This window comes from Aricia agestis, chromosome 4 (genome assembly GCF_905147365.1).
Source record: "Aricia agestis chromosome 4, ilAriAges1.1, whole genome shotgun sequence".
In the NCBI taxonomy this organism is placed as follows: domain Eukaryota; kingdom Metazoa; phylum Arthropoda; class Insecta; order Lepidoptera; family Lycaenidae; genus Aricia; species Aricia agestis.
In genome coordinates this window covers 9,088,208-9,101,168 of record NC_056409.1, presented here as the reverse complement: position 1 = coordinate 9,101,168, position 12,961 = coordinate 9,088,208, and the positions used below count along the sequence as shown (strand labels likewise).

At 35.6% G+C, this 12,961-nt stretch overlaps 1 protein-coding gene across 1 annotated transcript in view; it reads left to right on the top strand.

Moving 5' to 3' along the window:
• Positions 1-12,961, top strand: part of LOC121726573 — a 92,358-nt gene that overhangs the window by 42,011 nt on the left and 37,386 nt on the right. The window contains exons 3-5 of the mRNA XM_042113981.1: positions 3,818-3,920; positions 5,087-5,225; positions 6,190-6,322. Of these exons, the coding sequence (XP_041969915.1) occupies positions 3,827-3,920; positions 5,087-5,225; positions 6,190-6,322 (366 nt within the window). The 5' untranslated portion in view covers positions 3,818-3,826. The remainder of the gene's footprint in view (positions 1-3,817; positions 3,921-5,086; positions 5,226-6,189; positions 6,323-12,961) is intronic.

Genomic DNA, 12,961 nt, shown 5'->3' with positions numbered 1-12,961 from the left:
GATACCTAATGTTATTGGGACATTCAATATATACATTTTTGCAGCGTAAAAGACTCTACTCTCGCAGAAAAACAAATATCTCTTAAACAAGACTAATCCATATTGACATGGCCTAATTCATGCTATAACAATGAATTCGTAAGCGAGGTCGTTGAGAGGCTTCAATACATCTGTACAAATACAGTGTTACATTCTTTACATGTGGTGACAACGATGACGTATTACAATTTTATGGTGGCACTTCACATGGCTATTGGTATTTGCTATTGGCTATTTGTTGCATTTGGCAAAATTATTGACGTATACACAAACAAGCAAATAAAGGCTAATACGGCCTTCCTGTCAAACATACCGTCTACACATGGTGATTGTTTGGCGAATACATCAAATACGCAAATAAAAATAGCCATGTGAAGTGCCACCATTAAAGTTTAACAAGTAAGAAAGAGTAAAGCTCAATTGCATAGCTTATATTCTTCCCTTTGAGGGTGTCTAGCAGTGGCAAGCAACTGTCAAAAATGTCCGGCACTGGAAGACGAGATTCCTCCGCCTACCGCGAAGAATATAAGATATGAAATTGAGCTTTACTCTTTCACGAAGGTTAGGTAGACCTTCAGAACTGGATACCTCATAAATTAACCGCGACCGAAACTCCATAGTTGCTGGACGTTCTTACCTCTGTAAAGGTCATAAATAGGTAAACTTTTAGCTTTACGAAACGAAGGAAGGTCTGGCCCTCACGGGCTCTTAATCTAATAAGCCTTTTATCTACAAAAATAATAAACTATTTTCTGAACGTAAAAATGTCGTTTTCGCAATTAATTAATGTTCATGAATAACTTTTACGAACAGATTAAACGTAGATTGTTAAAATAAAGTTTATAACGTAGATCAAAGGCAAAATTTGCCAACTAATAAAATTAATAAACTACTTAATTACTCGCTAAAATATTTCAAATTCATAACTTTAGAGCTGTCGATTAAAATGAGTTGAATAATTTATTGAGCAGTAAAAGGTATTTTGATATTTATGAGAACGTCTTCTTGTCAGTGAAATCTCTATCAAATTAATGATTAAAGTAATTAAGATTGTCTTACCCTGTAATTAAAGTAGAGAAATCGTCGTAATCCCTTTCTCCTCAACTAGTGACGGATTTCGTCGGATAAATCACGGAAAACCAATCTACGAGCGACCATTGATCGAGAAATGACTAGGTACCGTACCTATTTTGTTACCGCAAAGGAGGTGGTTTAAGGTAATCCAACCATAGAATTTAAGATAATTCAACGTCGCAATTCGCAATTACATGATTAAAGCTGCGACACAGCTACAGCAAAAATGTATCTCATTACTTTCCTGTCCTTTGTGTATATTTAAAGACTGTTAATTGTTAAATTACGTTTATACCTGCTTTCTGAGATTTTTCTAATTGAAGTTAATCTTATGACCATTTGTAGGCTTACGTCAAAATATCATAAACAACGCGATAGAATAAACACTTCAAAAATAAGGGCTCCGTTTTTGCCATTTGGCTACGGAACCCTAAAAATGCGCGGCGTAAAACAAACTAAACTTGCACATGATCTATTGTTCATGCAATGTGTCTCAGAAGACAATAACAGTGGTATCGTATCAGTCTTATTCTTGTTGTAAAGTCACACGACACCGCTATGTTGCCATAATTTGCTGCAAAAGAATAACCCGAGTTTATTCACTGTAACAGTAAATTAAGAAATGGATACGTATTAAGATAGCTAGTGATTTCATGAGTACTAACTGTACATTTAATGATACCATTAAACCGACCCGCAAATAATTAATATCGTTAGTTAATGCGTCAATACAAAATACTGAACACTAACCGAACACCTTCTTGGTAAAAGTCGAAGAAGTTAAGATTCATTGCAAAACAAAAAACAAAGTACGTATAGTAAATAATAGATTATAAAAATACGTAAATTGAATTTAGTTCATCAAGCCTCATAAGCTCACCGGTGAACGAGACACAATAGAATATCTATTGTGTGATGTATCTCGTTTTCCCACGATCGACGTATATATATTTTCCAGATTCCAGGGTTATTACTTATATGTCTGGAAATCTTAAAAAAAATACTCATTTGTGAAGAATATAATAACATAAAGCGAAGTAATGTAATACGCCATTAAAGATATACTACATAAAACATCATTATTTGAATAAATGTAGCTCGGTTCCAATGTCACAGAGAGTAATCCTTGTGATCTACGGTCCTTGTTCTACTCCCTGTGCTCTCGTAACAGCCGTCTCTCTCTAGCGCAGCATCCATATCGATCGGATGGATGGCCTTGACCCTGGCCCGTGTGGATAAACAGAGTCCTGACCTTGCCAGGATCGGGATACACCTGACTCTACATTTTCCCACATCAACTTTGTTGCGTGAAATAATGTAATTAGATTTTCGGGGCTGAAGTAGAGTGTTCTTATACATTTCATATAATTTCGGAAAAAGCGTACATTTTCACAAAAAAAGGGATCAATCTATTTCAAAAAAGGGAAATCTCTTTTCATGCTCTACTTATATAAAAATTCATCTTTCGATTTTATATTCGATGAATACCAACGAAGAAATCCTTTGAGCTCTACAAATTCTTCGTTTAGTTTAGCGGAGCTAAAGCATCGCTCTAGTTTTCAAGCGCCAGGTGGATCCAGATTCTTTTTGCGATTACACCTAACCTTCCGGATTAATGTAATATGCTTATAAAATAATATAATATACCTTAAGTGTGTCACACATTTTGATGGTCAACGAAGCCTTACGCGCTATCTCTATGTTACTGAAAGTATATTCAAGATATTGTCAGTTTTATGGAAAAAAACGTATTACCTACCTAGTTTTGGTACCACTGCAGTTTTCATTATCATTCATAATATTATAATCATCACAATCATATTAATATTCATTAATACCAATTTTGTAGCAATTTTTATAAATTGAAAATGCTCTACGTAGCTGAAAAAAAAACTAAACCCTGTGTGCCATCAACTTTTCCCAGCTACAGCACTTTGTAATTACCTTTCCCGAGTGCAATATTGAGCGGAAATAAAGCTCCATTTGCACAGACCTTGAAATGGAAAATTATACATACAAATGGTACAATTTTACGTCCGGAATAAGCGCAAAATTGAACTTCGTGTTTCAATATTTCACGTTTCAGAGTATTATTATGTAACAAAGTTTTAAGACATCTGTTGCCTAATTCATTTTATATAATTTTGAAGGTATACTCTTAATTTTAGATCCGTAACTTAGTTTCGATAGGAATATAATGGAAACCATAATTTTGTCTGACAATTTAATCTCATAGAATTCATATTCAATCATGCTTGTGTAAGTGTATACGTACACAAATTACACACAAAGTAAACGAATTTCGGTTTCGTTTTCCAGCTCGAGATTGTTGCTCTATATATGGAAACTAATAATGTCAAGTAGAAAGAACCAGTTAGAACTTAAAAGGTGCTTCAACGTTTAAATAGTCAAAATATAGTGTCAAAAACTGTTTTAATGTAACCATACCTACTCTTACAAGTGTCTAAACGTTTAGCACCATTTCGTCTCCCTTTTTGTTAGTGCTAGGGTTACCTGAATGCATTAGCGTTTTTCAGAAGTTGATTCAGACCTACATAATTTGGTCGCTTACGTCAGGTCGTCAGATCATGACAAGTATTTAATTAACATAACCCAATCAAATGACGTAGGTCCACAATCCACCTATGAATCAATTTTATCGATGGTACCTACTATGTATTAAGTATTGTATGTAATTTTGCAGGCAGTGCGGATGTCGGGCGGCGGCGCGGGGCTGATGTCGTGCGTGCGCGAGGGCTCGCTCGAGCCGCCCTACCGACCGCCGCACGCCGACAACAACACTCATGGTAAGTATTGTAATTAGTTTGATCAAAGTTTTATTCTTTTATTGGTTAATGGTTATATAGATATTTCGATTATGATAATACTAGCCTTCTCCCGCGTCAGCCGCGTGGAAATATATTTGATCCACTATGACTAACATATCTAATCCCCTTTGGAGTGGGTTTAAAAACTTTTTCTAAGTGGATGCCAACATCATAGCAATTAACCTGTATGTAGGTAACTTTAACTGACCTTCTAGTTAACTTTACAGTGTTTATTTAATTAGTTAGTTTTAAGGTTGTAGTTAAGTATCTTAATAAAATAAAATAAAAAATCATACTCGCGAAAGGAAAATGTGTAGTCAAGTTTCAAGAATTCTAAAGGTACTTATTAGCCATTTGTAGTGCGCTGATGTGTCATAGAGTCTCACTCTCAACATTCCACAGAACCACGCTGGTCAGTAAATAATAAAGACTCGGTTATAGCCAGAATCTCGTATACCGTTAGCACTTAGCAGGGATTAGGGAGTGCACCCTTCATTTGAAGTGTGAATTTGAAACACAAACAAACCACAAACTGATCGCAGTGAACATTCCAATGCACTTCAAAGAGTGCAATGTTTCCATCGACCTTTTTCACTGTTATAAAAATATTTTGCGAACTTTTTAGTTGCCAGCAATTTCATTAGTGCTCAAATAATTATTTAATCGACGAAGCATCTATCCTATGTCGTTACATTATTATGTACTAAGTACACGGGTTCCATAGGTAGGCTAGTAGGGCTAGAGCGTGGGCCTGCTTTGGGTGAGCAGGCGAGCCACGGAAGACGTGTAATAGGCCCTCGCGTCTCCGTCCTGCGCGGAGTTCACGGTCGGGTTTTAGTGGGTACAGCTGCGGCCACTTACCATCTCTTCGCCGTAGCAAGTCCCACATACCCCGGTAGTCCTTCCCCAACGCTGCCGGGGATGCGTAATAGAATTTCCCGACCAAAAAAAAAAAAAGGTAGGCGTCCAATGCGCATTAGCTGTGCAATAGTTATAGAAATGTCTCATGTCTGTGATCGCCCTACATCACCTACATGAGTAGAGGCAGTAGCACGAATAGGAAACCATTGTAGCACCATACGTATAGCTAGGCCACTTCCAAGGCAAATTTTACCAAAACTAATCTACTCTCGTATATTTTCCAGGCGAAGGGCGCACCGGTCGGTTCCTGCGCGGGCTGCGGCGTATGTTCCGGCGGCGGGGCTCGCGCGTCGACAGCGAGCCCGACCCCAAGAGCAGCTCCACCAGCGAGCTGCTCGACACAGACCGACACAACAAGAGAAAGTAAGACATGGCTGTGGCTACGCCTATGTTAATCATACTCGTGGCTACCGCTGTATCAACTGTTAAAATCGCTATAGTCGCAAATTTGTGTCCAGGAATAAAACCTTTGTTTAGCCTCACAACATTTTTGTTTTGGGACTAAAATACCACTGGCCACTACTCTTCGTCTACTTTTGAGAAGAACATTAGTTCTTGTTCAAAGCTAGATAAGAAGCAGTTATCCAGTTTTAAGAGTAAGATAGCAGTTTAGGATGGGTTTCTCCAGCTAAAAATTAAGTTAAACATCATGACTGCAGTAGCACTTTTAAATAAAGAAGCAATAAAATTTCAGTCGACTATACTGCCAACGCCATCTGTATTCATTTATAGGAAACTGTAAACGCTCACTAGATGGCGCTACATATGAAATTGGATTAATTAAAACTTTAAAAGCCCGTCTCCACGTTGGGGTCATCTAATCACGATGGATAATCATGTTTGCTACCATGCGAAGCACCTAGCATGCAAAATCCAGGTCAATTAAATATATAGGTAAACATAGACGAATATGCCCTGTACATCTTGAGTCTTGACTCCAGTTACATCATGAGCCAACGTATAGGGAGCGCTGACCCCGTTACATGTATCCCCAACATTATAACCCATTAATCCCCAAGCGGCAGCCGGCCGCCGCATAACAATTGAAAATCTATTGTGTCTTATGAAATAACCGCAATGGAGGTGTTACAACAGACATTAAATTGGTGCCCTTTTTATAAACAATCCTAACAGCCTTTTATTTTCTAAAGCAAGTGGCTGGCTTAAAGAATACTCTTCAAAGTTTAAACTCTCATTCCTAACAGCTTTTCTCCTAATGTACGGTTCCTTAAAGAATACTTTTCAAAGTTCTACCTCTCCTGCCTAACAGCTTTTCTCCTAATGTACGGTTCCTTAAGAATACTCTTCAACCTGTCTTTTGTTCCAGGGAAGGGGCGTATGGCAGCGGTCTCTCCGTGTCGCACGACTCGGTGTTCACCGCGGAGCGCTCGGGCGACGAGTCCAGCGACGAGCGACCGACACCCGCGCACCCGCTGGCCCATGTCGCCGCCTCGCATCGGGTATGTACCATTGAGGATTCTATAGGCAGTTGACGGACCCACGTCATTTGGTCGGATTATGACAGTTCAAAGTAATTCCTGATCTCTCGGCTGAGTTTGGCAGACCGTGACCAAACAACTTAGGTCCGCCATATTCTGCCCATGAATCAACTTCTCTGATACAATATGTATTAGACAAATTCATGTAGGTAGATAAGACAAGTCACAAGTGATTTGGTTGGGTTATGTCAGGATCAGCTGACAAATCACGAGTTTCTTTGATTTGGTACAAACTCGACTAAAAATTAAAATATAACGTTGGTCCGCTAGCTAGGTCCTTATTGCATGCAATTATTTTTATATTTGTGCCATGGCTCCGCATAAAGCAGAAGCTCTAGTAGACTGGTATATTCTTATACCAGAAACTCACCCACACCCAGTGTGTGCAAAAGCATCGCAACCGAGACTCGGAGAGTAAAGGCGGCACGGAGTAGATGCAGAGGTATAATGCTCTGTGGCCATGCTTTAGTTGGTGTGCTAGTTAAAGTTCTTGAAGTAAAACTATTTTACGCACGCTTGACTTGGGGAATAAGCTGGTAAATGCGTGACGAGAGCGTTACGAAAAGTGTGATCGGGTGAGGTGAACCGGAGAGGTGCACGCGCACATTTTCTCAAACTTCTGTACGCATTCTTGACTTGGGGACTGAGGAGTAAGTTGGTAAATGCGTGACGAGAACGTTACGAAAGTGTGATCGGGTGAGGCGAACGGAGAGGTGCACGCGCACATTTTCTCAAACTTCTATACGCATGCTTGACTTGGGGACTGGGGTACTCCCCAGTCCCCAAGTCAAGCAGCTGGTCAATGCGTGACGAGAACGTTACGAAAGTGTCGAACGAATCGAACGAGGCGAACGGAGAGAGAGGTGCATAAGGTGCATGCGCACATCTTCTTCTTCTGTCAATATACATGCATATAGATGGAGTTCAAAAAGTTTTACTTCCGTTGTGGTCTAAAGCACACACTTTTTTTAGCAGTAACGATAAAAAACAGACTATAGATAATATTTATATGAACTTTGTAACAAACCTAAAATATCTAGGCATCGCAATCCATAAATATTGGAAATGGGAATAATTTTGAAGCTCAGTATACCATATTTAAGTTATAACCCTAAAATTATTTGTGGAAATAGAAAAATGCTATTATGACTACAGAGATAGTATATAATATAGATCTAATTTTGATATAAGAATATATATATTTTTTAACATTTTTGATATCAAATCTCTACGTTAAATTGCCTTTGTGATATCCTGCGTCAAGAATGCTATCTTTACCTGTATTAAAAGTAGCTTACCTTGATCATTATGATCTTGTGTGTGAAACGTTCCCTACGTACACAGTGTGTAACAATAATAAGTGATAATACTTTAAGGTGTGTACGTGTTCTTTGTAAAGAGTTCACTGTGCATGTAGCAGCGCTGAAAGACGAATTTTTTTTTCACTTTTGTATGGGCAAGGGCCCGAGCGTTACGAGTTTCCCCATACAAAAGTGAAAAAAAATGTTGGTCTTTCAGCGCTCCTACTTTCACAGTAAACTCTTTATAAATAACACGTACACACCCTAAAGTATTATCACTTATTTTTGTTACACACTGTATAAGTCCGTACTTATAAAATAATTTATATAATGTAAGGCGTAGCAGCAGGTTTTACGGGGAAATTGTTTGACTGAGCTTATAATAGCTTTTGGGTAGAACGATTTTCATAAAACTTTGCCAAATAAATTCGTCAATGTTTGACATTTCTCAGTGACCTTATTTACTTTCGAGTAGTGATGAGCATCAGAACAAGACCAAGACAGTTTTCGTTTTGGTATTTCTAGAACAGTCTTGGTCTTGGTCAAATTAGCCTGTACTCGATCTTGGTCCTGGTTTTTCTAGTTTTAGGATGGTCTTGGTCTCAGTCTTTCTTGCAAGGCCAAGACTAAGGCTGCAAGACCAATTTTGCTTTTCACTACTTTCGAGTATAAGCGATTATTACAAAAATGTACTTTACCGTCGATAGTCAATATTTCCATACATTTTCCTCTCTTTTCAGTGCTATTGTCGAAAATGAATTCAGGGAATATATTTTTCTCACCTCCGGGCGGAAAACGTCAACTTTCTTCCCGCTGCGCTTATCGATGTTGCCGTTTTCCACCTTCGTCGATGAGAAAAATAGTATACGCACCATGGGCAGTAAATAAGGATAGAATGCGATATAAACATATATATTAGGCAATATTTATTTAATGTTTTTTAACTAGAAATTACCGCAACTAGGTTAACGCAGAGATTCTATGCCCAAAATATAAAAAAAAATATCTTCCATATTTTTCATCCAAATCGTTAAAGAATGAAGTGCTACCGGGCAGACGAACTTTCGCATTTTAATATTAATATGGAATTATTTAAACGAAGTTGCAGATAATATTATCTAAGTACCTACTACTGAATGTTATCAACAACAACCAATAGAGGTCAAAAGCGATATCGAAAAAAGAACCTACAAAAAAGATCAAGCTATCGAGTTGAGGTTTGTGCAAGAGCTTCCTTTGATGATTATTATCTTCAAAGCTTTAAGACCGTAATCCATGTTTCAGTTATCTGTGCAAATGCAGGTTGTATGACGTATTATTGTAAGACGTTTATACAAACTTGGCCGTCTGGATAGCATCAACAATTACTAAACCCTGTGTAATCTGAGTACGCACAATCGAATCTTGCTTCGGGTTTTATTATGGATCAGATTATAATGTTGTTTTCAGACCAGCCCCCCTATCATTAACTTTGTCAAAACCTGAGCTAATCCGTGCAGGTATGTAAACAGTTGTAAAGTGAATGGTTATGTTTCCGTATCATGTGCACTTTTACTTCTCAATGGTTTTAACCTGTAATATTTGTCTCTGAACTGGATTAAGAAATGTCAAACACGAACGTCAAATTTGACTAACGGAATTGTTTTTTTTTTTAGGAATTGAAATGGCTTAGCCATAACGACTAACGGAAAAATTGTAAATCAAGATGAAAATATAGTTTAAAAAAAGATTAATATTTTTTATTATAAAATATACTATTTTCTAATATAAAACGTGGTCAATGTAGGAATAGTTACTTTTGCACCGATTTATTGTATTTAAAGGTAATTATTATAAATGTGTAAATGGTTTTATTTATATCTTTTGGTATTTTATAAGCCCTTTATGAAAACACTGAGAAAATAACACTCCTTCATGTTTATATTATCACAAGCATGGCGATCTAGAGGAGAAAGAATTCTCTGACATTGGCAACTAACTGAGTCGGCAATTAAAAAAGAGAAGAAGAAGGAGACAAAAAAAAAAAGATAATTGGATATTGTTATTAAGTTTATAGAGATTATGTTTTATGCAAGAAATTGATAAGTTTATTATATCCTATACCTACTTGATACCTACGCTAAATAATCTACCATGAAAAAGTCTTAGAAATGCATCAAACTTGTGGATTACAATTACATGCATTACAACAGAGTTGATGTCATGAGTTGAACATAGTTTGTTGAACTTGAACTCATTCTTGAACACCTACGTTTTTTTGAGCTTTCAAATAGGTATTATTGTAACATAAACAGGCAATTTATAAGTTTAATAATCCCCTTTTTGTGCCTTGTAAGGCATTTTACATTATTAGTACTGTGTACGCTGAACCAAATATTTTTCAGGATAAAGGATGATTGCTAACACTGAGATACTATAAGTACTACATTTTATAATAAAGAATTGCAAGTGTAATGATGACGAAGTCCTAGGAAGATAATATATATTCACTCAAAAGCTTTAATTAAAAGAAATTTAATAAATACTCGTTTTTAAATGTTTTTTCATTTATTTTCTCACTTAAATATACCTACCTTAGATACATATTCATACACAGCTTTCATCAATAGGTACTACATTTGTCTTACACCTTATTATCAACCTAGTATCAGATAGGCAAGTGTTAAATCTCTTTTATATTATACTTCTAAAAATATTTATACAGCGGAAATCTGCAAATCTGGCAAACCAATAACAATTAGAAACTGCATTGCAAGTTGCAACTATGGGAAATTGCCTGGGATATCTCAGACAGAGAGCGGTCAAGGGTTTTGTGTTCTTTGTGTTGTATTATGTTGTAGAATGCCTCCCGTGTGAGTATCTCTATATACTCACACAGGAGGAGTTCTGAATGTGTTAGAATTGCTCCTCAGTCACACACTGACTGCTCCAACCGAATGCTTCAACGCGTGACCACTCTGTCTGATAGATCCCTAAAACGACCACATCTTTTTAAAATGTATAATACATGAGGACTTACTAAAGTCCTCATGTATTTTAAATTTTAATGTAATAAGTAATATAAAACTAATATTATTATTATTGAGGTACAAAAGAATTTTTGGTAATAATAATATAAGTTCCAATGAAAATATTATGTTTTATGAACAATAAGTATGTTTGTTATGCAATTTTTGTTATGTCTTTTTGGAAAAAGTACTATAAGTAATGTAGGATTATATTTTTGAGTTTTAGTGACTATTCCCATTGTATATTATATCATATTGTAGTCAAGAGAAGTTATAAATGAAAAAGTGCATATGAGAATTTAGCTAATTTGGATTTTATATTATCAATGATTTAACTTTTCTAGTAGTTTAGGTGTATGTGTGTGTGTCAATATTTATTCGTGAATATACTTGAATCTAAAGTTTCAAAGGTTGTGTTCTCAAAATTCTTGTTATTGAGAAAGTAATACCTTTGAATTTACCTCTTTGGTGCAGCGTTTATCATGCATGGTTTACAAGGAAATAGTTTGTGAAATAACACAAAGACCTACTGCAATCAAAAGATTGTACGAAATGCTCCTAAGATAGGTTCCTAAGAAGTACATAGTAAGTTTTAATTTAATATAAAACTAATACTTATTATTATTATTGAGGTAAGTACAAAAGTATTTTTGGTAATACATAATAATATATGTTCCTATGATAATATTATGTTTTATGAACAATAAGTTCCATATGTTTGTTATGCAATTCTTATTAAGTAAGTCTTTTTTGGAAAAGTACTATAATGTAGGTTTTTGTTTTTGAGTAAAATTTAGTGATTTACACTATTCCCATCATATAATACCATATTGTCGTCAAGAGAAGAAGTTATAAATGAAAAAGTGCTCATATGAGAATTTAGCTAATTGGGTTTCTAATTGGGATTGATAATATCATATCAATTATTTAACTTTTCTAGTAGTTTAGGTGTGTCAATGTTTATCCGGAGCATGTTATACATACATCTAAAGGTTAAAAGGTTGTGTTCTGAAAATTCTTGTTAAAAGTAAGTAATATTGAATTATTTACCTCTTTGGTGCAGTGTTTATCATGCATATACCAAAATACTTCAGGTTTACAAGGAAATAGTTTGTGAAATAACACAAAAACCTACAATGCAACTATAAGATTGTACCTGTAGGTTTTTGGTGAAAATTCATACTTGTTTTACAGTAATTATACACAACACTTGTGTTCCTTATACCTTGTATGTGTTTCTTGTGTACTAAATCAATGCAGTCTTAGCTCATCGCACAAATGCAAACCTTATTGTTGACTAGACATATAGGTATACTACACCTCACTTATGTTATTATTCTGAAACCTCACTAACACTAAATGGATTACTAAGGTCTCTACGTCTTTACTTATGTATCAGTTCGTGATTAACTTGAGAATACTTAATCGTTTTCCAAAAATTTGGACACTTCGAATGTTAAGTTTTTTGGTTTTAATAACGAATTATTTTCACTAAAATATATGCTACAGACTAAAATATAACTTATTAAGTAACTAACCAACTAAATAGCAATATAATTTAAGACTAAAAAGTATGTAATATTGATAAATAAAATTACTAAAATGTAAACTATTCAGTAAAAGCTACTCGTTGGTTGGTGTTTATTGAATTGCTGTATTTGACGTAAAAGCAAGCGAGCTTATGTCAGAAGTGTTGTCATGATACCAAATGATACGAAATTATTACTCAGTTAACAATGGAGAAGTGAGTTTTGTGTCACGTGACCACTGACTGGCTGGAAAATAGAGGTCATGGTACCAAAATGCGAGCCAGTCAGTATTCTGGCTGGCTTTAAGAGCTCATGATAGAGGCCCAAGGCCTCTATCATGAGCTCTTAAATCCATTCTTTTTACGTCCTTATCTGACTGTATAAGGACGTAAAGTGAATGGATTTAAGAGCTCATAATAGGGCCCCTGACTGTAGATATTAATATAAAATAAAGTTTCAGGGGATAAACTTAAAAAGAACTTAAACGCAGGTCACTTAATAGCTGTTGTTTTACAATGAAATGTAATAATTACTTGGACAAAGAAAATAGTTTTGAGTACCTTGAATGTAGAGATTATAAAGCTAGAAAATATCTACTCCTTAGTCATAAGCCATAATATTAAATAAATATTTAAGTAAATCGATTTCGAGATTATAATATTATAGTTATGATAATGATATACCGCCTTAATATTACTACTAAATCGTTTCTGGACAAGTCAACATTTTGACTATGGCACGTTAATGTTTAAATGGAGCCTT